The 27,809-nt window shown below is 37.8% G+C and overlaps 3 protein-coding genes across 5 annotated transcripts; 2 read left to right on the top strand and 1 right to left on the bottom strand.

Moving 5' to 3' along the window:
• The first annotated feature begins 1,422 nt into the window (after nucleotides 1-1,422).
• LOC306988397 (uncharacterized protein) lies at nucleotides 1,423-11,216 on the top strand. The gene is made up of 3 exons (XM_079593357.1): nucleotides 1,423-1,475; nucleotides 2,055-2,200; nucleotides 7,056-11,216. The coding sequence occupies exons 2-3, from the start codon at nucleotides 2,146-2,148 to the stop codon at nucleotides 8,450-8,452; spliced, it is 1,452 nt and encodes a 483-aa protein (XP_079449483.1). The 5' UTR covers nucleotides 1,423-1,475; nucleotides 2,055-2,145; the 3' UTR covers nucleotides 8,453-11,216.
• Nucleotides 11,217-11,250: 34 nt separating this feature from the next.
• On the top strand, nucleotides 11,251-17,341 carry LOC306988415 (uncharacterized protein). The gene is made up of 3 exons (XM_079593399.1): nucleotides 11,251-11,350; nucleotides 12,109-12,254; nucleotides 14,915-17,341. The coding sequence occupies exons 2-3, from the start codon at nucleotides 12,200-12,202 to the stop codon at nucleotides 15,895-15,897; spliced, it is 1,038 nt and encodes a 345-aa protein (XP_079449525.1). The 5' UTR covers nucleotides 11,251-11,350; nucleotides 12,109-12,199; the 3' UTR covers nucleotides 15,898-17,341.
• A 1,916-nt stretch (nucleotides 17,342-19,257) lies between these two features.
• Nucleotides 19,258-25,004, bottom strand: LOC306988402 (uncharacterized protein). 3 transcript variants are annotated; one of them, XR_013795391.1, is made up of 5 exons: nucleotides 24,571-24,727; nucleotides 23,625-23,802; nucleotides 20,547-22,171; nucleotides 19,856-19,973; nucleotides 19,258-19,435 (listed from the first exon to the last, which is right to left on the bottom strand). XR_013795391.1 is itself a non-coding variant. In XM_079593367.1 (4 exons), the coding sequence occupies exons 3-4, from the start codon at nucleotides 23,677-23,679 to the stop codon at nucleotides 20,949-20,951; spliced, it is 1,278 nt and encodes a 425-aa protein (XP_079449493.1). In that variant the 5' UTR covers nucleotides 23,680-23,802; nucleotides 24,571-24,653; nucleotides 24,978-25,004; the 3' UTR covers nucleotides 19,706-20,948. The 3 variants fall into 3 exon arrangements, 2 of the variants coding, with proteins under 2 accessions (XP_079449493.1, XP_079449494.1); XM_079593367.1 differs by lacking the exon at nucleotides 19,258-19,435 and adding an exon at nucleotides 24,978-25,004 and having other exon boundaries at nucleotides 19,706-22,171; nucleotides 24,571-24,653; XM_079593368.1 differs by lacking the exons at nucleotides 19,258-19,435; nucleotides 24,571-24,727 and adding an exon at nucleotides 24,525-24,559 and having other exon boundaries at nucleotides 19,706-22,171.
• Between the last annotated feature and the right edge of the window lie 2,805 nt (nucleotides 25,005-27,809).

The following is a 27,809-nucleotide window of genomic DNA, read 5'->3' on the forward strand; positions in this document are numbered from 1 at the left end:
CGCTTTCGAGCCCGGAATGTGACGAGCGGTCCTTTTCTTATCTGATTTGATTTGTGCTTCAGAGCGCGGTGGTTGTAGGGGTCTCTTGCCAAAGGCTTCAGTCATCCTTCCGCTCTCTTCCCTGAATTGAAATGAATTAGTGGGCTGTACTTTCCTACTGTCTATGGTACTTTCCACACGATTGACATCAGGTTCAAGTACGCCCACAAGCCGTGCGAGTTATTCGTGTATTGCAGGTTGGCTGGTGGTTATGTTGCCCGCATACCGCCTCCCATGGCCGAAACTGGTATTACGACACCTGTCGGGCCGTGGCTAGTAATGCTAATGCTAATTAAGGTTGATATCTCTGCAGCACTATAACTTGACATTTTTTTAATGACATCATTGCCCTTATTTCTTCTCATTCTTTTGATGCGTGTAGCTCATTTTTTGGATATTTTTACCTCAATTTTTACACATGGCACCTTTAAGCACCGGAACCGTTTAAAAAATACCAAGTAGGTACTGGTATCGGATAAAACCCAACCGATACCCAACCCTAATGAAGAGGCTGGTTTGTAATAGACAAATCTTTATTCTTGTTAATTTTGTGTTCAATTTATAGTTCTATCTGTTTAATTGTTAAAATCTGACAACTCATTTTCTTCTTTGAACTGTAGGGGTTAAAAGGATGCTGTTTAAAGAAAAGCAATTTTTTTGCAAAATTTGCAGCGGCCCTAAACTTAGACGAAATATATATATTTTTATTTTAGTTAAGGTGTAGGGGTATGATGTCCACATCCAGAATAAGGATATATTGGTGACAGAAACACAATTCATAATTGAATGGCCTCAAAGCTAACTACTCAACAGAATATAATTTTATTGAAGGTCATTTTAACACGACGAAGGATCAATATACTGTATTGTAGACATACTTTGTTCATTTTGAAAAAGGCGACACAAAATAACCTAGTATTTATAGTGAACCTAGTAGAACATTCAAATCATAATACAAATTAGCAAATGAGGGGTTTACATTTTACTCTACATTGTCCTTCTGCATCTTTTTCCTCTATTAGTTCACTTTTTTTTCCAGATCTTTTTGATGGACATAACCTTACAAGAGCTACAACAGAGTAAATCTGGTAAATCACTAGGTCCTGATCGATGGTTTAATCACATATTTGTTTAAAAAAAATACCCTATTTGATTATATAGGGACAATAAAATAACATGACTTGAAAAGTAAACCCTAGCTCCCTTTTCCTTTTCCCCCTTTTTCTTTAATTTCTTTATTATTTTATTTCTTTTTCTTTTCTGCAATGCACTTTTGCACCTGATCCTACTGTCATATTGTAATTATATATATTTGTTGCAATGTTGTTTGTACATTGTTTGTTAAAAAAAAAAAAGACCATTAAAAAGTGTATGGCGGCGATCGTCTCGCAGTGATGACGTCACCAGCGGCGTTCTCTCTCTCAGTCGAGGACGAGGTGAGCAATTCACAGCGCTTTGTTTATTTACACAATCTTGCAAAAAAAAGAAGTTTTTATAAGCAACAGTTTAGCGCTCATTTCTGTCACTGAATGCTGTGCTATACTATTTGTGTCTTTTCTGGCGTCTGCCTGCCTACTCTGAACATTTGTCTGTATGATTGTTTTGATGCCTGATGAAATGTTACTCTTACTCACGTGATCTAAAAGTCAAGTCACGGTGTAAATGTTACTAATAACGAAGCCAAAACGTTTTGATGTAGCCTATTTGTATGGTTTGCTCGTCTCAGATTGTGGGTGAGAAATAATGCTATTGCAGTGCGATTTTATCGTCTTTTTCAGAATAGCATAGGCTACTGACTATTATGTTTAATTATCTGATTATTGATTAAACGATAATCTCTTGAAAATGGTCTTTAGATCATTTGATCTAAATGGTCACACAACGTCATTTCAGTGCAACAGACAAGAAAAGTGATCAACACTTTCGAGATCTTAAAGATACACCTCTCAACTTCATTAATTTTAGTCTGTGAAAAAAAATTAGGTTTCATATAATTTTTTTTTTTTTTTCTTCAGATCTGCTTCTCCTATTCTCCACAGGAATTTGCCAATTAAATGCTGGAATATTTTCATCATCTTATAAGTGAAGAACTAGAGTTTAGAGAACATGAATGATCCAGAACCCTGCAGAATAAAACGTGAAGATACTGCAAATCAAAGAGGTTGGTGTGTTTATTCTTGATTAATGATTCATTAATGATACTGAAGAACAATAAGGTTATGAAACTTGAAGCAATGCATTAGATTTAGTTGTTAGAAGAACAGTCATAAGAACTGTGAAATAACAGTTAAAGTAGCAAATACTATATGGCATGCATTGGAAAGTGTATTTAATCTTCAATAAACACAGCTCATTAATTCCATTCACTCCCACCTAAAAACGGGTGCGCGACTGCGCGCACGTGGGCAGAGCCAGTAATAGCGGCGGTAGTCATGGCGGCGGAGAGTGACAGTCGCGCAAGCCAATCACTTGTTTCGGCCCGGTAGGAATTAATGAGCTGTGTTTTTTGAAGATGAAATACACTAGAGTCACTCAATTTTTATACTCTCTATTTCAGAGTACTTGCATTTTAATTATGTATTGGTATATAAAGACAGTTTAAGCCAATTTGAAAAAAAGTTCTTTAGACAATTCTTACCTACCCAACCTTTAAGTGTTACATGTAATGTCTGTAGTTAACATCTGAGACGTGACTAAGAATCTCACCCATGTTTTGTTCTGTACTGTTCTCATGATAGCTCTATGACATGTGTAAAGGCAACTGTGCCTGGGGTCTTGAAGGTCAATAATGCACAATGTACCCACTAACACACATGCATGGTGTGTGGAACTCTTTTGGATTTACAGCACTATTGCCCTCATATGTTGAAATGTGACAATGAATCGGTTGAATCTCCACGTAAAAAATATCCGATCTAGCTTCACCCGGACGCCAAATTAATGCCAGAAGATATAATTCGCCTTTGGCTAAGCCACGCCCTAGAATGTAGATTGACCAATCACAGCGCAGCCAAGAACGAGCTCCCACAGAGGGTCCGACACTTTTTCACGGCGCTCCATTGACTTCAACGCAGGCGGCTCATATGTTTGGTCTCGGCAGGCTATTACGTCGTCGTTTTATTAAAAATATGGTTAAACGTTGTGCCGGGGGCATTTGTAACACATATACGCGTTTCCCAGAGAGGTTGGAGGGGAGTGTCCGTTTTTTCCCCTTCCCAAAACCGAAGTTAAATACTGACAAGTGTCGTTTTTGGATTAAACTGTGTGGACGTCCTCACGGTCAGCTAACGTTAAACCCCTCAAGGATCAACAACACACTTTTGTGCTCTAAGATACATTTAGCTTTTAACCTTACTGTGAAGTTATACTAGTTAGACAGTTGTATGCTGGTTTAGGTTATGATTTCGGTTCTCTGCCCTAATTGTTGATACGCTAGCACACGCTGCTAATAAATACAACTTTATACTCGCGTAGTCCGTTTGCTTTGTAAATAATAATGATTATAGAAGTGAATAGAGACCTACCCAGCTTTGCATGAACAGTGTTTCTCCTGATATTGTTAGTCCCAGCCTCCGTCTCGATTAGGATATGCGGTGATTCATTTTTTGACTGTGACCGTTATGCTTTTGCCTCTATTTGGATGCCATGTTGTTGCTTGCGTTTCACCGGTATTTCTTGAATATAGCTTTCGAACGCATATTACAGCCCCTTCTGCCTACTTCTATCGGACACTTTATTTGCTGCTTTATAAAAGTTTGATAAAATTTCAGCAGGAAGAGCTGTCACAGCATAAGCCATGTTGATACCAAACCAGAGCCCAGATGAAGTTGTCGGAGGTAGCAACAGTAACTAAGGGGGGCGGGGCTTAGCCAAAGGTGAATTGTCTATAAGCCTGAGAGTTTGACTGAGAAAGCCAGAGAAGAGCAGAAGATGAAGTGATGAAAATAAATAGAGCAGAGTTTGTTGAATAATTGTAGTTGCGTTTGTTTCAATGCTCAGACTTCATCTTGATGTTACACTAAATGCTCTGACTTTGTCTGGCCAGTACAATTCCAACAAGTGTTATTATACCAAGAAAAAGCTTGGAAATGAACTGCTTCACAACATCATCCTTCAAATTGAGACATTCTCTTATCTCTAACTCATGAAGACAAACATCCCTTCAAACCACACCATCATAAGATTCAACAACAATAGCAAACAGTGCAAGAGCAGGGGAATAAGTAAAATAAGTAATATAAAAGCATAAAAAGACATAAATGATTAAAGAATAATAATACTATGATTAAATTATAAAATGAGTAAATAATGCTAATAATGTGAATAAATTGATCAGTCAAATGACAACTACCGGTACATGAATGACAAATGATTATAAATGATTATGAACCTACATCTAAAAACAAAGAAAATAAATCTACAGCAATCTATGTTTGCTTGAAGTGCAACACACAGGTTGTTATTGAAACTTCTTCGATCCTTCAGCTCAGGTTTGCTCTGTGTGGATGTATTGTTCTGTTCCAGTGATTTGCTCTGACTCCAGAGAGTCAACAGCTGCCCGGATGAGAAGTGCCCTCACCTGTGTGTCACCCTTAAAATAATTTCTTATGGATGAAAATTTTGTCTGGTTTAAAATAACCACATTTGCTTAAAGAACAGTACACCATGTTTGGACATTGCTAGAATGATCGATACTGTTAACCTTAACCTGTTAACCTTAACCATAAGCCGTAAAAGCCTTGCTTGTAGTATGAGGTTACGCACTGGTGTGCAGGAGTGGCGGGGTTAAAGCTAGATCAACAGTTACCTTTCCTTCCTATATCCTGAGCAAAGCATTGTTAAACATGAGAGGAATACCAAGACCGAAATCAAAAGATGAGGCAAATGGGTGGTGATCAAGAGCGGGAGAAGAACATTAACATTCTCCTCAATGCATGATTAACCAATAGTACCTAATTAGGATACTTTAATATCTCTATTAAGTTCACCACCATTCATTTCAGTTTATAAGCTGTCAGATGAGACCAAACATGGCATAGTTACATTAGAACACACTAGTAAATAAACCGTATGTAGTTGAAATCATATGTCCTGTGAAGCAAATGGTACAGACGTGTCATTGAGGTGTAAATGACTCTGTCTCTCCCAGCAGAACCATCCTGTGCCTGGAGTGTCCCAACAGTCCTCAATCAGCATATTGATGAAATCCCTTGTACTAGATAGACATTAACACACTGTGATGATGAAGGCCATTGTGCCACACTTAATTCACAGGTATACCTTTAAAAGTTATACTTGCCCATATTTGCTCAGCCCTACACAAGGCTTAAAATAAAAAGGATAAACTTTCGTGGCAGAAAATATATATTTTTTTACTGGTTGTCAAATTTCTGCATAACTTGGACACCCTAAAAAATTGTAATGTAGACGTGCATTTTCTGTAAAGTTTCTTTGAAACGATATTGTGAAAAGCGCTATACAAATACATGAAAATAAAGGTGTCCAAACGTCACTGATAATACAAGAGATGTGCTTTACCGACATTATTAGCAATTCAGTTCAGCAATGCAGCGATTACTCGTGTAACGTTAATATCGCTTGATAAACAGAGTGCCACTTACCCTTCCTGTTATCAAGAACATTTTCTTCATCTCCAGATGATAGATTTGGGGATCATTAACCCATCCTGAGGTGAAGTAGCGGTAAGCTTCAGTACTTTTAAATGCCTTGAGCTTCTCTGGTGTATGGAGAGGGATTGTGGAAGAGGTAGATGTAAATGTGAGCAAACGTCAAATTTGGCAAGTTTTTACTAGACTTTAGTGGAGTCAGCAGTTCGTTTGACAGTAAATACGGATCTATACCTAAAGTATCTATTTGATTTAAATATTGTTGCTTTTCGTCTGTAGTGAGGTGTGCAATTTTAGTGTGCGACATCTTTCCGGTCACCAAGGAGAGGCCACGCAATTTAACGCAAAGGTCCTAAATATGGAGGCCACAACTAAAAAAAATCACGTGACTGAAACCCATCGATACTAATATAAAAATATATTACATCATATATTTTTCTAGTATTTTAGTTTTAATAGTTTTTGAGAGATGCTTTTGAAAAGTAGCCCATGCCAATCTCTAGGTATGGTGAAGGCTATGTGATGATGTGCGGCTATTTTAATTCCAAAGGCCAAGGGAACTTTATCAGGATGCAGAGTATCCTGGATCCATGAAATAACTGGCCTTTAAAAATAAAAATCTGCCTGCCTCTATGGGAATTTAACATAGGGGTGTACTGACTTATTCACCCCGTATTTTAAGGAAGAACATTTATTTGTTTACGAAACATTATTCATTCACAAAGATGGTTGTCCTTAAAGGTTGGATTTTACCTCATTTTTTAAATTAAGGCATTCAGATCCATTTCCAAAAGATGATACAGCTTTAATAAAGATGAACCTATATTTCATTTCTACAGTGAACAAATAGTGTTATTTTACATAGGCAGCTTGTAAGTGTGGTGCATAAAGTGTGAGGATCAAGCGACATCTCCATGTTCTCCCTTGAGAACCAGACCAAAAAAATGATGTGCACCCCTAGTTATGTGAGCATAACCATGATGATTATTTATATATTAAATTTATAGTAGTTGCCCCTGGGTTATCTCAACTGGTAAATATCCTACCCCTACATAACTCACATACATGCTGACAGCACCATTTTAGTATTTAAATCAAAGTAAGTTAACCTGCCCATGAACACTGTATTCTGTGAATCAATCCAGGATGTTTCCCTGCCTATGGCTTGAGAAGCTGATAGTCTCCAGGATCACTGGGACCCTACAATGGACAAGTGATTTGGGAATGGATAGATATCATATTAAGAAAAAAATTAAATATATGATTTTTTTGGTAAAGGCAATTATTGATTTCTTTCTGATAAAATATCAGGGTTAATTTTATGTTCTTTCCCTTCTCATTGCTCAATTTTTATGATTTACTGAAAATTAAACCTTTCTTTCATTTTAGACCTGATGGAAGACAACAAGGAGAGTGAAGAACTGAGAGAAGCAAAGGAGAAACATCATCTCAAAACTGGTGAAAAATCTTCAAGTCCCTCACAGACTGATATTACTTTGAGAAAATCTTTCACCTGCCCTCAGTCTGGGGAGAGTTTTACAGAAAATGGAATCTTGAAGATACACATGACAATCCACACTGGAGAAAAGCCACACACATGTGATCAATGTGGGAAGAGTTTTGCACAACAAATAGCCCTTAAAAATCACATGAAGTTCCACACTGGAAAGAAGCTGCGCACATGTGATCAGTGTGGGAAGAGTTTCACAAAAAAAAGAGGCCTTAATATACACATGAGAATCCACACTGGGATGAATCTGCACACATGTGATCAGTGTGGGAAGAGTTTCACAAAAACAAGAAGCCTTAATAAACACATGAGTATCCACACAGGAGAGAAGCCGTACACGTGTGATCAGTGCGGGAAGAGTTTTGCTCAAGAAAGCAATTTCAAATCACATCTGCTTTCTCATTCTGGAGAGAGACCATATAGCTGTGATCAATGTGGTAAATTATATTTTTCAGCATTATCCCTGAAGAGCCACCTGAAGGTTCATTCAAAGGAAAAGCCTCACGTGTGCTCTTTGTGTGGAAAGAGTTTTACTCAGCTGAGTACCTTAAAAATACATCAGAAAAGACACAGTGGTGTGAAGAATCATGTGTGCTTTGATTGTGGGAAGACCTTTATTACAGATGCTGAAGTGAAAATGCATCAGAGGATCCACACGGGTGAGAAGCCATACAAGTGTTCACGCTGCGACAAGAGATTCAGTCAGTCAAACATCCTGAAAAGACATGAGAGGATCCACACTGGAGTGAAACTTTACAAGTGTTCACATTGTGACAAGAGATTCAGTCAGTCAGGATCCCTGAAGGCACACGAGAGGATCCACACTGGAGAAAAACCTTTCAAGTGTTCACACTGTGACAAGAGATTCAGTCAGTCAGGAATCCTGAAAAGACATGAGATGATCCACACTGGAGAGAAACCTTACAAGTGTTCACACTGTGACAAAACTTTCATTCAGTCAGGAAACCTAAAGATACACGAGAGGATCCACACTGGAGAAAAACCTTACAAGTGTTCACACTGTGACAAGAGATTCAGTCAGTCAGGAATCCTGAAATCACACCAGATGATCCACACTGGAGTGAAACTTTACAAGTGTTCACACTGCGACAAGGGATTCAGTTGGTTAGCACATCTGAAAAGACATGAGAGGACCCACACTGGAGAGAAACCTTACAAGTGTTCACACTGTGACAAAACTTTCATTCAGTCAGGAAACCTAAAGATACACGAGAGGATCCACACTGGAGAGAAGCCGTATCACTGCCCTCCATGAGGGAAGAGTTTCACTCATTTATTGTTTTACTCAGTCATAGTAGTTCATCTTCAGATTTTTTCAAAGCAGCTTTAGAGTGATAACAGGAAAATAATGCAAAAAAGATTGTTTTGGCTGTACAGCAACTCTAGAAGAAAGTCATTGTCTAGTTTAAGTATGTTTGTTTTTCAATTAATTTCCATTGTAAAAAGCATTAGTCATTATTAACTCAGGGGCTGCTTACATGACACTGTTTTCAACTGAAAAAAACCGTGTAATGTGTTCTGGTCATATATTTACGTGATAAGTGTTTTGGTGGCCTGAGAACGCCAACTTTAATGTTGGTTTCAAAGTGCAAGTTTTTGAAAATTATTTTTGAAAGCGATACCATTATCATCTCCGTGCAAAATTAAAAAACATGAATCTGTGAAAACAGCGACGGCATGCACAAGCGCACTACGCGTTCAGTCCATATGCATGCGTGTTTGTATGCATATGTGTGCAAGCGCATAGTCTTTCTTTACAAAGTGACACCGCCAATCATCGGTCCGGCATGCACAACACAGCATTCCCAGTTGCATCCGCAGATCCACGCTGGAATAACCAGAGGAAAAACGTTTGTCGTGAAAATCTCAAATGAGGCTTTCGCAGGGGATAGTCTGGTTGACAAGGTCTCTGCTGACACTTCAGGGCTGCGCTGTGGTCGTGTCTAGGTGCAGGTCCTTCATCTGAACTGGATCCGGCTGGTTTCAGCCAGGTTTCTGTCAAACACAGCACATCTGGGTTATGATCTGTAATCATATCCTTTACAATATGTGCTTTTGAAGAAAGGGATAGAATATTTAGCAACCCGAGCTTTATCATTTGTTCATTTGTATTATATCTGTTTTTATTTGTTGATCTTTAATTAATTTTTTACCTTTTAAAGTGGTTTGAGTGTTTTTGTATTTCCTAATTCTGGAAACAGACACAGAGTTTCTATGACTGCGTTTACACTTGCCATTAACATGTGATCTGGATAACCGATCAGATTTCTTTTTCCCCATAATATTTAAATTAGGTCTGTCACGACACCAGATTAAGAGTAGGCTAAAGATGATACAAATGAAACAATGTCACAATTGCTTTCACTCACTCACTTTACTTTTCTATGCAATCTCCAGTTTTAGATCAAATAAAGTTTTTTGAACTAAGGAATACTTCCAGATTTGATCATACAAAAATAACTGGGTTGATCATAATGATCGATCATCTGGGTTTAAGGTTACAGCGTGTAAATTTGACAGAAATTCAAGATGAATTGATAAACATGCCGAAACAATAAAAACATTCAACATTTAAAACATTAAAAAATTAAAAAGTGTATTCCGATTATCAGCTCTTTATTAAGATCTCATGACTGACTGTGATTGTACAGGCGATCGCCTCGTTCAGATAATGTTGCACAATTAAAATGAAAACACGGTGTCATGTAAGTCTAAATAAACTCTTTTAAAGATTGACGTCTATTGTACGTTTCAAATAAGTTGAATCGGATCCGCGGATCGGATAACATTCCGATCAGAAACGCGTTTACACTCGTCTTTTCAATGTGTATGAGGACAACATCCGGATACAGGTTGCATGTTAATGCCAAGTGTAAACGCAGCCTATGTGATTATATCTAGGTGAAAGAGTCTCTGTGTGATGGGATTTATCTGACCTCGGTGACGGGAGACAGCTAGCAGACGGTCGGTTTAGTCAGTCTGTCTGCTTCCTGACCTGAGCCCCAGATTGTCATGTTTGAGCTCTGAGACTATGTGCCATATTAAAGAGCAGCACCATCCCAGAAGGGATGAATACCATCTCTTTTCAACAGGTCAGGTGTGCCCCAAAAACTTTTCCAATTGTCTATGAAGAGGCTGGTTTGTAATAGACAAATCTTTATTCTTGTTAATATTGTGTTCAATTTATAGTTCTATCTGTTTAATTGTTCATGTTAAAATCTGACAACTCATTTTCTTCTTTGAACTGTAGGGGTTAAAAGGATGCTGTTTAAAGAAAGGCCATTTTTTTGCAAAATTTGCAGCGGCCCTAAACTTAGACAAAATATATATTTTTTTATTTTAGTTAAGGTGTAGGGGTATGATGTCCACATCCAGAATAAGGATATATTGGTGACAGAAACACAATTCATAATTTAATGGCCTCAAAGCTAACTACCCAACAGGATATAATTTTATTGAAGGTGATTTTAACACGACGAAGGATCAATCAACTGTATTGTAGACGTACTTTGTTCATTTAGAAAAAGGCGACAAGAAATAACCCAGTATTTATAGTGAACCTAGTAGAACATTCAAATCATAATACAAATTAGCCAATGAGGGGTTTACATTTTACTCTACATTGTCCTTCTGCATTTTTTTCCTCTATTAGTTCACTTTTTTTTTCCAGATCGTAAGTAATAATGTCTCATCAATTGAATTGAATCAATTGAACTTTGTTGTGATGGACATAACCTTACAAGAGTTAAAACAGAGTAAATCTGGTAAATCACTAGGTCCTGATCGATGGTTTAATCACATATTTGTTTAAAAAAATACCCTATTTAAGTGTATAGGGACAATAGAATAACATGACTTGAAAAGTAAACCCTAGCTCCCTTTTCCTTTTTTACCTTTTTCTTTAATATCTTTATTGTTTTATTTATTTTTCTTTTCTGCAATGCACTTTTGCACCTACTCCTACTGTCATATTGTAATTATATATTTTTGTTGCAATGTTGTTTGTACATGACATATTGAAAATAAAAAAAAGACCATTAAAAAGTGTATAGTGAGTATGCAATACTCATTTTGCGTCTTTTCCGGACGCAAAAGATCGTCTCGCAGTGATGACGTCACCAGCGGCGTTCTCTCTCTCTCAGTCGAGGACGAGGTGAGCAATTCACAGCGCTTTGTTTATTTACACAATCTTGCAAAAAAAAAGAAGTTTTTTATAAGCAACATTTTAGCGATAATTTCTGTCTTTTTCCCCCCACCGAATTCTGTGCTATACTATTTGTGTCTTTTCTGGCGTCTGCCTGCCTACTCTAAACATTTAGCGTAGCTGGTCAAAACTGTTACAGTGCTTTTGTCTGTATGATTGTTTTGATGCTTGATGTAATGTTACTCTTACTCACGTGATCTAAAAGTCAAGTCACTGTGTAAATGTTAAAGAAGTTACTAAAAACGAAGCCAAAAACGTTTTGATGTAGCCTATTTTTATGCTCGTCTCAGATTGTGGGTGAGAAATAATACTATTACAGTGCAATTTTATTGAATATATACTATATATCAGAATATATACTGACTATTATGTGAAATTATCTGATAATTGATTAAACGATAATCTCTTAATTTCATTACAACAATTTCACCTCAAGATCTCTTGAAATCAGTCTTTAGATCACTTGTAAATGGTCACAAGTAATTTAAATTCACCAGATAACTTCATTCATTTTGTTAGTCTGTGATTTTTTTTTTCTCATATAAAACAATATAAATAATAACCAATGACAAAAATACCAGCAAGTGAAAAGCAGAATAAAAATGTAATATAAAATAATTTTGCTTATTTTATATTTTGATTGATGTATAGTTAAATGTAGCATAAATGCTTAAAATGTGTAACTTAATAACTGTTTTTTTTTTCAGATCTGCTTCTCCTATTCTCCAAAGGAATTTGCCAATTAAATGCTGGAATATTTTCATCATCTTACAAGTGAAGAAATAGAGTTTAGAGAACATGAATGATCCAGAACCCTGCAGAATAAAACACGAAGATACTGAAAATCAAAGAGGTTGGTGTGTTTATTCATGATTAATGATTCATTAATGATACTGAAGAACAATAACAGGGCTTGACATAAACTTTTTGAGGCACTTGTCCTTTGGACAAGTAAATTTATATTTCACTTGTCCATGCACAAAAGTCACTTGTCCGGGTAAAGATTTATTAATTGTATCATTTATTTTTGATAAATGCCACTTTCTACCCGGCAGAGGCTGATTTACCAAGGGATACTTTAAAACGTGTAGCTACTTTACATCTGAACATTAGCTAATATTTAACTATGTACATTTAACCAATACAAATGCTGTTAATGCTTGTTTACACTACACGGCTGCCAACGCTAGCTAGCTAACATCACTTACTTGTCAGCGGGGTTGGGTTGCCCCCGACAGACGCCACAGACCATTACTCCGTCTTCATAAATAACCCAGTCGAATTAATTTCCATTTGGTTACAAATTTTCGTTCCCGTTTTAATTTGTATGGTGCTGTTGGTGAAACTGTTAGGTGACTTGTTTTTGGAGCTTTTCCTGGCGCTTTGAGGCAGGTAAAAATGTTTCAACTTGGACCGACTCCTGATTGGCCAATCAAAGCATTCTGAGTTGGATGCTGGTTCGACGGATTGTGGGGGAAAAAATGAATAGAATCATTGCTTAAATCCATTTATCCTGTAATTAAATGTTACAATGTAATGTCTGTAGTTAACATCTGAGACGCGACTAAGAATCTCACCCATGTTTTGTTCTGTACTGTTCTCATGAGAGCTCTATGACATGTGTAAAGGCAACTGTGCCTGGGGTCTTGAAGGTCAATATGTACCCACTAACACACATGCATACTCGGCGTATGGAACTCTTTTGGATTTACAGCACCACTGTCCTCATATGTTGAAATGTGACAATGAATCGGATGAATCTCCACATAAAAAAATATCCGATCTAGATTCACCCGGACGCCAAATTAATGCCAGAAGATATAATTCTTCTATAAGCCTGAGAGTTTGACTGAGAAAGCCAGAGAAGAGCAGAAGATGAAGTGATGAAAATAAATAGAACATTTTGTTGAATAATTGTAGTTGCGTTTTTTTAACTTCGTCTAGATGTTTCACCAAAGCTACGTTCACACTACAAGCGACTTTGTCGCTGCAGGTCGCCAGTGGCTGGCGGTGAGGTCACTAGTGGGCGTTCCCGCTACTGGTTGCCTAGTAATGTTTGTGAGTGACATTCACGGATGTTTCTCCATGTTCTCCAACAAATCCGTTTTCTTGCCACTACAAACAAACATTTTGGAAGGAAAATTCTAAATATAAATGGAATCAGTATAACATGCATAATATTAAAGATGAAACTGTGAGTGCTTTTTGCCATCGCGGCTATTTAATTGCAACAAACGGAAAAATACCGGTCTATGTGGGTTCACGAAACCAATCAGGCTCTGAGTCAGTACTGTGAATACCACTGTATGCACACGGAGATATATCACAACTTATAGGACAGTTTCTGACTGCTAAAATTAGTTTCTCGTTCAACTTGCCTCTGTCAGAGAGTGACGGATGATCACGCGCGCTCCACTGACTTCACTCTATTGGTTGTCGCTCCCGAAAGTCGCTCTTCATTTGCATAAAGTTAAACAGATCTCAACTTTGTCGCGTAGCCAGACACGCCCCATCAGGTCGCCAACGGCCGCGATCGCGCGTGTTGCCGGAAAACGCCCGCTCCCCATTGAAATGAATAATAATAATTTGATAATATAATAAAATGATCAATCAAATGACAAATGTTTAATTGCTGCAGTCAATTAAAATAACATATTTTTATAGGCCAAACGCTCATGGAAAATAGAGGACACAGATTGATTTGCTGCGTACAGGGTACACGATCCAAGTTGTCCAAAACATGAGAATGCTTTATGTAAGTGCGTCAGACGTTTACTGGGTCTTGCCCTGTCTTGCTTTGACAGATGTGTTACTTGGCGCATAACTTTCATTTTATTTTTATATCATTATGTGTAAATGCTAGAATGTCCTGTGAAAATGTCCATTTTGACTTCAATGAACGTGTACCGGTGTGTGTATCAGCACCAAACAGAACAATGGATTAAAATATTGAAAAAATTACTACTCTTTTTTTATGTATAATATATATATCTTTTTTCATCAGATTTATCAATGAATCAAGAGATTAATCTATTATAAAAAATAACCGTTTGTTGCATCCCTAGACTCTTATTTTGTCATTCTGGGTAGTTGCAAACAGCTTTGTGTATTGCGTATGCTTCCTCACATCAGCAGACGAGCTGTGAAAGAGCAGACGCGACTCTCCGGTTCTTCTAACTTTACCTTGTTTTACAGAATCTGTAATCTGTATTTACAGTAATCTGTCTACTGGGTCTCCGGAGGCGGAGCCTGCTAATCTGATAGTCATCAGATCGCTGTGACCTTACATTGGACCAGCGATTTGGAAATGGATATATATCAGATTAAGAAAAAAGCTTAAATATATGGAAGAAGGATTGGTAAAGGCAATTAATGACCGATTTCTTATATAATGCATCAAAATGATCAATTTATAGCAGTTGACTTATTTATGCTATTACATCAGGGTTCAGTTTAATGTCACAATTTTTTTTTCATGTACTGAAAATTTAACCTTTCTTACTTTTATTTTAGACCTGATGAAAGAGAATGAGGAGAGTGGAGCGGAGGAGAAACATCACAATGTCAAAACTGGTGCACATTTTTTGAGTCACTTTCATTTACTGAAAAGAAGAGACAAAAAATCGTTCACCTGTCCTCAGTGTGGGAAGAGTTACACAGAACAAGGAAGCCTGACGAGACACATGAGAATACACACGGGAGAGAAGCACACATGTGATCAGTGCGGGAAGAGTTACACAGAAAAAGGAAACCTTCAGGTTCACATGAGGATCCACACTGGAGAGAAGCACGCATGCGGTCAGTGTGAGAAGAGTTTCACATACACACAGAGTCTTAAACTTCACATGAGAATCCACAGTGGAGAGAAGCCACACACATGTAATCAGTGCGGGACGAGTTTCTTACAAAAAGGAGGCCTTCGGGATCACATGAAAATCCACACGGGAGAGAAACCACACACATGTGATCAGTGCGGGAAGGGGTTTGCAAAAAAAGGATCCCTTAAGGAACACATGAGGACCCACACTGGAGAGAAGCCGCACACATGTGATCAGTGTGGGAAGAGTTTCAGAAAGGTATGCAGTTTAAAATCGCATCTGCGTTCTCATTCTGGAGAAAGACCGTTTTACTGCGACCAGTGCGGCAAAACATTTCTCAGGGCAGATGCGCTGAAGGACCACATGAAAGTTCACACAAAGGAGAAGCCTTACGTGTGTTCTTTGTGTGGAAAGAGTTTTAGTCACTTGGGTACTTTAAAATTACACCAGAAAAGACACAACGGTGTCAAGAATCACGTGTGCATTGATTGTGGAAAGACTTTTGTTAGAGATGGAGAACTAAAGCTGCATCAGAGAATTCACACTGGAGAAAGACCGTACAAGTGTTCACACTGCGACAAGAGATTCAGTCGATCAGAACATCTGAAAAACCATGAGAGGATCCACACCGGAGAGAAGCCGTATCACTGCCCTCCATGTGGGAAGAGTTTAACTTAGGGGCAGTTGTGGCCGGAGACGATGGAAAAATATACAGAGAGCAGCAATTTGCTCTGACAGCCACAAGACCACGCTGAACATTGTGAGTGAGTGTTAGGAATCAGGAATGGTGAGAGAACATTGTGCTTGGTACATTTTTCGTCTTTAAACCAAACTTGGTTCTTTAGCCAACAAAGTTTAAATCCTGTTTGACTAGTGCACTTCCCATAATGTTTATGCGTTAAGTCAGTGGGCAGAGAGTACGCGGCTTTTTTCGGATGTTCGAACACAATCGACCACATGAACGTCTACGAAAGCAATCCGTTCAAACTCGTTTTTGACAACCTATGGAAGTGGTCGAAAGTGGACAAGCTCAAAATGTTTCAGACTCCGTTTACACCTGTATTTAGCGCTGTCCACTTGTGATCGGATTGACGAAAACACTTTTTAATACCAGATGTAAACAGAGCCAATGTGTTAACCATTTGGAGTCCTGTGCTCTTGGGACTCGTTCATAAATCACTGATACCTGTTCAGAAGTATTGCTGAATGAGACTGTAAAGCAGTAACGGCCAACAAACTATGCTATTGACCTTGCAAACAACTTTCTTTTTAGTAAAATTATTGATTGAAATCCTTGACTCCTGGTCTATGAGTCTTAACTGTACTTCCCCCTACAATATGTATAACTCTTAGTTCATTTACTCTCTTTCATAAAGGAAAGTAAAGTATATTTTTTTATAGGCCTACATGTAAATGTTAATTTTCATACCAGCAGAAATAAAAGCAGCTGGAAAAAAATATTGCAGTTCGACCTAGCGTGCCATGCTCACTGTTAGTTTTGTTTGATATGTCATTTTATAGATGTTTGTCATTATGAACAACATTTGGCACGTTTCATAATCCACTGATGATTTTGCCTCCCAGTGATGATGTTACCACTATAGCCCTCACTCACTGAGCCAGTTCACTGTGTTATACAATCATGAACATTTTTAAAGGAGTGATTGTTGTATTGTTTTAATTTGTTATACGTTATTTGTGCATCTTTTTATATTTTGTTATATGAATACTTGAAGTTTTGCTGCTATATACTTAGTATCACAGAAATGGGATGATTAAAGAAAATAAGCCGGCTGTTTGAAATTAAGATTCCGACAAAAGTGCCGTTCTCTCCAGTCTTTTATTAGCAGATGAATGAATAATAAACCAGCAGCGCTGGGGAAACTAATGCAGCTTCAACTTTAGCCTATCTATTCTTTTGTCTAGCATATATAGGAAGAATATGAGGGGAGTCTTACAACTTCAACCAATAAGACTATACATTACAAACACACCGGATTCAACTCATCAGCTCATTATCACATGGGTTAATGAGCTGATGAGTTGAATCAGGCGTTTGATTAGGGAGACGAAGAAAACGTGCAGTGTTGGTGGTCCTTCAGGAGAGGTTTGGGAAACACTGACATAGAGAGAGACCCTTCCTCCATTCGAACAGAGGCCCACATTAATGAATCACAGATGTGGCTAGTACATTACAGAACAAGGGAATCTCAGCTTACAAACTCTATGCAGTGCTGAGACTTTCCCTTTCGTTGAGGATATAGCCTACAACACGTTTGTACAATTTCTTCTTCAAATTCAAATTCATTCTATGGAAACAGAAATTATCACTTGAGCCACATTGCTGACAGACTGGGCCACCACACTACCTCACTCACAAGATACCAAGAATATAAGGTAAACATAATCTTTTCTGCTCTAGTATTTATTTTGAACTGCATATTAAAAATAAATGTATATTACTGTTGAATTCGGTGTTTCTGCAACTATGTGCAATTTTGACTATCCCAATTTAAAAAAAATCAGCCTCTATGAATTTAAATTTGAATCATCACAGTCTGTAATACATATAAAAATGTACACAAAATAGAATTTAGTCATTAAGAATTTAATCCGGAACATGTTTATTTTTTATGTTTTTCAGGTCATCTTCTTAAATAGTGTCCTTACCGCAACGTTACAATAACGTTCATTTTATAAATTTTTCTTTATTAACTTCTATAAAAATTTAATATATTTAAATAGCTTTTTAACATTTGATGCAGTTTTGTAAATCCTGATATAAAAAAATAATATACTAGAGAATTTCATGTTTTTTTTCTATGCCATGTAAAATTTTTACAGTAACCTTAGATGTCAATTGTTTCCATGCACACAAAATATAACATATTTAACTTTTTATGACAGATGTTGCTATTTCAATGTGTAAATCATCTCAATTTAAGTGCAAAAATATTTTTTTTGCAAAAAGAAAATGTGAACACATTTTTGCACATTTTTCTGAATGCTGATATCGCCTAGTGTTTTGTAATAAAGGCTTGATTTATTCTTTTTTTTTCGTTTCATTTTCTTAACAATTAAGATGCTGCATGTGTTTTTCCAGTCTAATCGAAGTGTGCGTCTCTCCCCCGACTTTCCCAACAAAAATCCCACCCCCTCTCAGAAAATACATAAAACTGACATTACTGAGCTATATGCGTTTAAAAGTAGCCTATTAAAATGGCACAATGGCATTGCTCAGTTCAACGTGTTGGGAAATCGGGCATTTTGTTCCGCGTCAGCTTTTATTCAAAAGTTTATAATGCGCTCAACATTCAGGTAGGCTAAATAAGGATTTCCCACTGTCATCTCTGACTGAGCTCGTGCGTCATCCTCGCGCTGTTATTCAGCCAATAAAGTGTAGGCCTATGTATTTCATAGAACATTGTGTCTAGTACTATATAAATTACAAAGGTTTAATTGGCATCTTTATTTCAAACGACCCGACCGACCGCGACACGAATATCATTAAAAATATTTTTGGATGACTCGTAACCGCGGGTGACCGCAGACACCCGCTCATTTTAATGACATGTTGTGTCGGTAAGGACACAATGTTAAAGTCTCATCTAGGGTTAAACAATGGCATGTTTATATATATATACTAATATATAATATATACTTCAGTACTAATAATATACTGAATATTTGTAATTGAATATACAGTAAACCTTTAATTTGTCTCTACCGCAACACAAGGTCTTTACCGCAACACCTAAATTTGCTCCGGTAAAGACATGTTGTGGTAATGACATTTTTGCTAATATTTTAGCTAATTGGCAGCTAGCAAGGCCTACTACATTAGTTTTGACTCTTAGCATCTTAATATAAATATTTTATCGGATGTGCCTTTCGTTTACACGGCAACGGCGTTTTTGGGGCTTAAAAACGTAAAAAAAAGTGAAACCACCCTCCAGAGTGGAAATCTTAAAAACGCTCCACCATCGCGTTCCTGTCTAAAGGGTAGGCTACAAAAAAAATGACAAACTATGCAAATTAATAGACGCATCTTTGCTGACATTTATTGTTCTGTTGTTGTTGTTAACAGGCATGGTTTATTTGCTCTGCCTTAGGATTGCAATGTCCAGGCACCTGTCCTCATGGCCTCCATCGCTGAGGACAGGGCCAAGTTCAGCAGTGGACGACCAAGATGAGGAAGAGCCAGAGCCAGCACCAGCTAAGAGAAAAAGAGACCGATAGGATCTTCTTGAGAGATTGGTAGAGAAATAACATTTTGGTTATGTAAATTAAAATTTGTAAATGAAACAAAATTATTTATTTTTGTTATGCACGTTATATAATTTGCTAATGTAAAAAAGTAATTTCTGTGCATTGTTTATTTTTGTAATGCAAGTTATCATCTGTAAATGAAATATAATAAATTATTATGTACATTTATTTTCATGTCAATTTATTTGTAAATGAAACAAAATCAATTGTTCTATAAATTTTTACTTACAGTGTTTTTACATCTATTTACAAGTGAAGTTGCGTTTAAGATCACAAACAGTACATAAAATAGATTGGAAGAAAACATTTTTCTGTACACTTTTACTGAGCTGAGAAGGGAGACCCTGGATGGGCTCCACATAGATACCCTGGTAAGGCTATCTGAGATACCCTCAGTCGGAGGAACACCATCTGGAATTAGTGTATATTTCCACTGCCCACTGTGTTGTCCACCCACAGGTTTAAAGGGCTGACTCAGTCGACGGCTGCCATGTCCCATAAATGTTTTCAGAAAGAGGGAAGAATAAATGAAATTAACCCGCATTGATATTCACAAAATATTCTTACCGATCTACGACTCATTACCTATTGATCTACGATCTATAAGACATATTTTTAGTGTTTCTATTATATACAGTTAATTTTTTTAAACAATATCAAAATCTAACATCCATGTGTAAAAAGTACAACCTTTGCCTCTGAGATGAAGTGGAGTAACTGAGATGAATCTTAAGTACTTCAAATTTGCACTTAAATGCAGAGTAAATATATTTCTTTACATTCCACCACTTGTTATTTGGACTTGTTAAATGAAAGCAACAAAATGTATTGTAATTGTTGTAATCAACAAATTGTTGCTAACTGCATTCCGGGAGTTGTTCAATGGGATGGTCTGTTCTCGTCGCCTAGCAACTGTGACAGCTGCAAACCTATTTAAAAACTATCACCTTGGTCTGTTTATGTATATAATAAAAAAGAAAAGAAAAAATCAAAATGTGAACCTTTGTTGCTGTTTTTATTACATTGGATTATTTGAGTAATTGAAACCCAATACTTACATTTAAAAGTGTAATTTGGCAATGTAATTTGTAATTTGGCAAAAAAAAAAAAATCTCTCATCACCGGCACACAATCAATTCTGGGGTATTCAAGGCCGTGAAGGGTCCATCTGTTGCATCCTTTATTTCACGGGAAACAAAGGCAGCATTTGAAGGATGCTTCGAATTGGGACAATCTTTGTAGTGCCACGGTGACACAATCGGCTATACCATCCACTAGCTAGTCTCAGTTCTGCCTTCAAAGGATGCAGCCACTGAATTTTGACACAGCTTTTGAGTTGATCTGAAATCACACTTGAAACCGCCTGTCTTGAAGATGAACTCTGTTAACTAAAAACTTCAGATGATGTTTCGTTGTCCTGTCGCTTGTTGTAAAGAAGATAAATGAGTGAAACCCTTCCCTCATGGAGGAGGGCAGTGATACGGTTTCTCTCCAGTGTGGATCCTCTCATGTGCTTTCAGATTTGCTGACCTTTTGAATCCCTTGTCGCAGTGTGAACACTTGTACGGCTTCTCTCCAGTGTGGATCCTCTCATGTGCTTTCAGGCTTCCTGACTGAATGAAACTCTTGTCACAGTGTGAACACTTGAAAGGTTTTTCTCCAGTGTGAATCATCTCATGTCTTTTCAGATTTGCTGACCTTTTGAATCTCTTGTCGCAGTGTGAACACTTGAAAGGTTTCTCCCCAGTGTGGATCCTCTCGTGTGTTTTCAGATTTCCTGACTGACTGAATCTCTTGTCACAGTGTGAACACTTGTACGGCTTCTCTCCAGTGTGATTCATCTCGTGTGCCTTCAGGTTTCCTGACTGAATGAAAGTTTTGTCACAGTGTGAACACTTGAAAAGTGTTTCTCCTGTGTGGATCCTCTCATGTTTTTTCATGGATTCTGGCCATTTGAATTTCTTGTCACAGTGTGAACACTTGAAAGGTTTCTCTCCTGTGTGGATCCTCTGATGCAGTTTCACTTCAGCATCTGAAATAAAGGTATTCCCACAATCAAAGCACACATGATTCTTCACACCACTGTGTCTTTTCTGGTGTATTTTTAAAGTACCCAGCCTACTAAAACTCTTTCCACACAGAGAACACGTGTGAGGCTTTTCCTTTGAATGAATTTTCAGGTGGCTCTTCAGGGATGATGCTGAAAAAAATGATTTAACACATTGATCACAGCTATATGGTCTCTCTCCAGAATGAGTAAGCAGATGTGAATTAAAATAGCTTACATGTGCAAATCTCTTTCCGCACTGATCACACGTGTACGGCTTCTCTCCAGTGTGGATTCTCATGTGTTTATTAAGGCCTCTTTTTTTTGTGAAACTCTTCCCACACTGATCACATGTGCGCAGCTTCTTTCTAGTGTGGAACTTCATGTGATTTTTAAGGGCTATTTGTTGTGCAAAACTCTTCTCACACTGATCACATGTGTGTGGCTTTTCTCCACTGTGGATTATCATGTGCATCTTCTCAGTAAAACTCTTCCCAGACTGAGGGCAGGTGAAAGATTTTCTCAATAAATTAATATCAGTCTGTGAGCAACTTGAAGATTTTTCACCAGCTTTGAGATGATGTTTCTCCTTTGCTTCTCTCAGTTCTTCACTCTCCTTGTTGTCTTCCATCAGGTCTAAAATGAAAGGTGGTTTAATTTTCAGTAAATCAGAAAAAACTGGAGAAATGAGAAGGGAAAGAATATTAACGCTAATATTTTATCAGAAAGAAACCAATAACTGCCTTCACCAACAAAAATAAATCTGATATTTTTAAATTTTCTTTCTTAATCTGATATCTATCCATTCCCAAGTCACTTGTCCTTTGTAGGGTCCCAGTGATCCTGGAGACTATCAGCATCTCAAGCCATAGGCAGGGAAACACCCTGGATTGATTCACAGAATACAGTGTTCACGGGTAGGTTAACTTGCTTTGATTTAATTACTTAAATGGTGCTGTCAGCATGTATGTGACATAACATGCTATTAGAGGTGATCACTAATTCAGTTATGTATGTACTGTTTTGTTTGTTACTTTACTAATGTATAATTATTCCACTATAAATTTTATACTATCATCATGGTTATACTCCCATAACCAAGGGTGCACATAACTTTTTGGGCCTGGTTCTCAAGGGAGCACCTGTAGATTGACTCAATAGACTCGGTACTCACACTTCATGCGGCACACTTATCCTACAAGCTGTCTAAATGTAAAATAACACTATTTGTTCACTGTAGAAATTAAATATTCATCTTTGTCAAAGCTGTATTTTTCTTATTTATTAACATTAAAGGAATGGTTCGGAGTAAAATCATAATTATGGAATTAAAAATGTATTACAATATTATTATAAAAACTTCCTTATGTAATTTATAAATTACGAATCAAGTAATTTTAACCTTTAATACTATAAGGATGTACCAACTGTGGTTGCCTGTATAGTTTACTGCATTAGATGAGAGATATTTTTGTCTTTGAGGAAATTTGCCATGTACTGTACCTGATAGGCCCCATATTAATCAATATTGAATCAAAATTGGATTGCAAGCTTATGAATCAAAATCGAATCCAATTGAGAAATTTATGTCAGTTCCCAGCCCTAATGTCAATAAATATTTGTATCTATTTTTACTTGAAGCAAATGTTGTCTTTTCCCTTTATTTGAGTGGACCAGAACGCTTCGTTTACATGTAAAAACAAACATTTTCTCTTGTGGGACGATGCTCTCAGACTCCGTACAACTATTTACTAAATAAACATGTCACCTTTTTCACCTTGCAGGTCTGTTCTAGGTTTCAAGAGTACACATCACCATTCAAAATAATTCTCTAACATTTAAAAACTCAGCATCCCTAAACATACTACTTTCTGCGACTGACATTAATTGTTCATTTTCCAGGACACCAACAAGATTTTCAAAGGCCATTTTACATGTGTTTTCCAGGACTGGAAACAGGGCGCATGAGAAACTTCACAGTTCTAATGACTGTTCTAACAACAACCATTAAATCGGATGAACTGCTTCAAGTTTTATAACCTTACTGTTCTTCAGCATCATTAATGAAGAATCAAGAATAAACACCAACCTATTAGCTTTTCAGTATCTTCATGTTTTATTCTGCAGGGTTCTGGATCATTCATGTTCCCAACTCTATTTCTTCACTTGTGAGATGACGAAAATATTCCAGCATTTAGGACTATTGGTGAATTCCTGTGGTAGGAGCTTCACTGAACACCATTTGCTGCATAATGGGAGAATCAGATCTGCAAAAATCAAAAATAAATCAGTTATTAAATTACACATTAAGCATTTATGTGTTACGTTTAACCATCCACTAACAATTTAACAAAATGTAAAATAAATGAAATAGTTTTATATTTGACTCAACTATTAAACTTCTTGTATTTTTCTTAGCTGGTTATTTATTTGTTTAATGCTTTATATTAACATGTTTTCCACCCCATATACGGTACTAGTGGAGGTGACTTATTTTTCACAAAATTAATGAAGATAAGAGAGGTTTATCTTTAAGATCTCAAAAGAGTTCACTTTGCCTCAGACCCTTCCACCAATGGAATTACTTTAAGGGATTAAAGTCAATTTTCAAGAGAACTAACAAATTAGAAAACAGAAGCTGTTGACATTGAATAAAGAGATAATAATGTTTTATAAATAATCAGATAATATGCATCAGTATTCTGAAAAAGACGATAAAACTGCACTAGTATTATTCCTCACAGCCTAAAACGAGAAAAACAATAATAATGCATCAAATGTACAAGAGCAATAACATTACTACTTCAAACATCGAAACAATCATACACACAAACAAACAAAAACAAACAAAAAAACGGTAAAAACCGCACAAAGAAGCCGTCGAATTGCCAGCTACGCTAAATGTGTATTCAAGAAAAAGGAAAACAAATAGCGCAGAATCAAATGAAAACAAGACAGAAAGGACAGCAAAAAAGTTGCTTATACAAACTTTTGTCATGATTGTGTTAATATACAAAGCGCTGTGAGTAGCTCACCTCAGAAGACTTCTTTGACTGAGTGAGAACGCGCCAGGGGTGACGTCATCACTCCGCGACGAAAATGTACATGTTATGGAAGGCTGAAAAGTCAAATATTTCCTTAGACGAATGGAAGGCCATACAGACAGCTATTTCTGTAGACCTAACGTGTACAGACGATACAACGCGAAGACGCGTTATATTGCGTGTAGAGTGCATGTAGAGCATAGACCTATGGTGCAGTTTAAACCCAGGATTTCCATTGTCAAAATAAAAGTCACATCCACTAGTACCGCAAACTCTACAATTTTAAATTAAAGGTCCCATATTGTACACCTTTCTGGAGTTTTATTTCAGGTTTTAATGTCCTTAATATATTGTTCAAGAGACAACAAATAAAGATAAAATAAATGGCTGGTACGTACTGGTCTTTATTCCACGTGAATTACAACTCTCTTCCTTAGCTAATGCACTTCATCTTATACAACACATTACTGCCACCTGCTGGAGTAAATCAGTACTCCTCACATAATAGGCCAGGCTTGTTTGAGATGCGCCTTGCCTCTTTTTCTTTTCTGTAATGCACTTTTGCAACTGTTCCTCTCTTCATATTGTAATTATATATTTTTGTTGCAATATTGTTTGTACATGATATTGGAAAAAAAAAAAATAGACAAGTGTAGAGGGTTTTCACCATAGACTGTATATAAACTGGACACCGGGACCCATAGGTTTCAACGGAGAAAAGTGAAGTCAAATAGAAGCACTCGCTTCCTGATCGCCAGGCGTAGTACGCAGCCTCAAACTGAGCTTGACAACGTAGATGTGACGTGAGCAACTTGTCTGAAAGCTGTCAGTCTTCTAGTAGCTGTGCTGAGAGAAATCTGAATCATTAGACTTGTTTGAGATGAGCAAAATCTGCGCAGAACCGTTCACCGGCAAGGGGGTAATCCATCTGCCGGAAACTGAAGCCTCCCCGGGAGCCGCCATTGTAGCAGAACATCACCTGCTGTTAGCATCCCATTGACTCCCATTCATTTTGGCGGCACTTTGACAGCGAATAGCTTTACATCTGAGGCGTCCAAAGACTCCATTTGTCCATTATTTATTTCTAAAGAAACCCGACAATGTATAAAAGGCTCCATTACCTTGTATCTTACGTTATGGCCCTGTAGAAGCTGATTTTGTAAAAATAGGCTAACGATTGCGTCATAACCACGCGACTATCTGTCGCACTGTAGAGAAATTACCGTATAGACCGGCGGAGAAGCTCACAGGCAATCGAGGGGACGTGGAGGCATAAAGTCAAGGGAGAAGCCCACAGAGAGTGATAAAGTTGATCCTACTGCTAGCTCATGGACAGCTAATACTCACGCTCTCCGTCTCTGCGAGATTCGGAAGGGAATGATTCAGATTTCTCTCGGCACAGCTACTAGAAGACTGACAACGATCAGACACGTTGCTCACGTCACCAAGCTCAGTTTGAGCCTGCGCACTAGGCCTGGTGATCAGGAAGTGAGTGCTTCAAATCAGGGGGGCAGTGTTCCGAAAAACATTGAAGCCGACCTGGGCGCCGCCATTGGCTAGCGGACCCCCACCTGCTGTTAGCATTCCATTGACTCCCATTCATTTTGGCGTCACTTTGACAGCGAATAACTTTACATCTGAGGCGTTTAAAGACACCGTTTGTCCATTGTTTATTTCTAAAGAAACACGAAAATGTATAAAAGGCTCCATTACCTTGTACCTTACGTTATGACCCCGTAGAAGCAGTTTTTGTAAAAAATAGGCTAACGATTGCGTCATACCCGCGCGACTCTGTCGCACAAGTCGAAAAATTACCGTATGGACAGGCAGAGAAGCTCGCAAGCAATCGGAAGGACGTGGAGGCATAAAGTCAAGGGAGAAGCCCATAGAGAGTGATAAAGTTGCTCCCGTTGCTAGCTCATGGACAGCAAATACCCACGCTCTCCGTCTCTCCGAGATTCGGAAGGGAATGATTCAGATTTCTCTCGGCACAGCTACTAGAAGACCTACAGGTTGCTCACGTCACATCTACGTCGTCAAGCTCAGTTTGAGCCTGCACAGTTCGCCTTGTGATCAGGAAGTGAGTGCTTCTAATTGACTTCATTTCTCTCCGTTGAAACCTATGGGGTCGCTGTGTCCAGTTTATATACTGTTTATGATCACCGGTGATCAGCGCGAGATGCATGCCAGTTAGAAAACAGTCCGAGTGCGGTCCGCCTGGCTCTGATGTCATGCTGACGTATGTCAAAAAAACTCGCGATGGCAAGGCGCACGTGTCGGATTCTGCAGTTGCGCCGAGCGTGAATCCCGCGATATATCCATCTTTGATCTCACAGGTGTGGTTTTTTTTCAGTTGAGACGCATCGTTGCTATGATACAGAATATCCGTTGGTCCATGTGGTATTAGTCCCGCCCCTCCTCCACTGTGATTGGACAGTTGGCTAAAAAGTGATAGTGATGAGCGCTGCGTTTTACCCAAAGTTGAACATTCTGCGTTAAATACTCGCTCAGCACCTCGTTACGCTCCTGGCGTTCTAAAAACGCGGCATTCCCATTGAAAACAATTGAAAAATTAAATAGGAATTTCCTATAACTCAGGCATGGAATGTTTAATCTGCCCCAAACTTCACACGTTTGATAAGAGTCCTGCCCTGAACACATCTACATGACACTTTTCAGTTATAGTAATAGCGCCACCTACTGGCAATAGGAAGTGACATGTTTAACACTGTGATGCAGTACTAGCAACATATTAAATATGCCATTGAGTTATATACATTTTAGAAACATGTTAAAACATGCTAGCAATTCTTAGCTAAGTGCTAAAGCACGCTAATGCAATAAAACAGGAAGTTGGTGTTACTGAAGAAGGCAATGTCCAATCTGACCCAAACGTCACACGTTTGATAAGAGTCCTGCCCTGAACACATCTACATGACAATTTTAAGTTAAAGTAATAGCGCCACCTACTGTCGACAGGAAGTGACACGTTTTACACTGTGATGCATTACTAGCGACATATTTAATATGCCATTGAGTTCTAAAAATGCTAGAAACATGCTAGCAACACTTATCTGAGTGATAACGCATGCTATTATCCCCATAATAAAGGACATTTTTGTAACTGACTTTGACATCCTCCTCCTATATTTATCTACTTAAATGCACATTGCCCACCATGCTCGGTCTTCCTAAAGCCACCGGGTGCGAGGGCCCTTTCATCGCTGCTT

Source organism: Phoxinus phoxinus (genome assembly GCF_949152265.1).
Source record: "Phoxinus phoxinus genome assembly, chromosome: 20".
In the NCBI taxonomy this organism is placed as follows: domain Eukaryota; kingdom Metazoa; phylum Chordata; class Actinopteri; order Cypriniformes; family Leuciscidae; genus Phoxinus; species Phoxinus phoxinus.

Bases quoted from the DNA above. Each gene is read 5' to 3' on its own strand.
- LOC306988397 (XM_079593357.1), top strand. From the start codon at position 2,146: ATGAATGATCCAGAACCCTGCAGAATAAAACGTGAAGATACTGCAAAT. The intron at 2,201-7,055 runs GTTGGTGTGTTT...CTTTCATTTTAG, and splicing joins AGATACTGCAAATCAAAGAG to ACCTGATGGAAGACAACAAG.
- LOC306988402 (XM_079593367.1), bottom strand. From the start codon at position 23,679: ATGAATGATCCAGAACCCTGCAGAATAAAACATGAAGATACTGAAAAG. The intron at 22,172-23,624 runs GTTGGTGTTTAT...CTTTCATTTTAG, and splicing joins AGATACTGAAAAGCTAATAG to ACCTGATGGAAGACAACAAG.
- LOC306988415 (XM_079593399.1), top strand. From the start codon at position 12,200: ATGAATGATCCAGAACCCTGCAGAATAAAACACGAAGATACTGAAAAT. The intron at 12,255-14,914 runs GTTGGTGTGTTT...CTTTTATTTTAG, and splicing joins AGATACTGAAAATCAAAGAG to ACCTGATGAAAGAGAATGAG.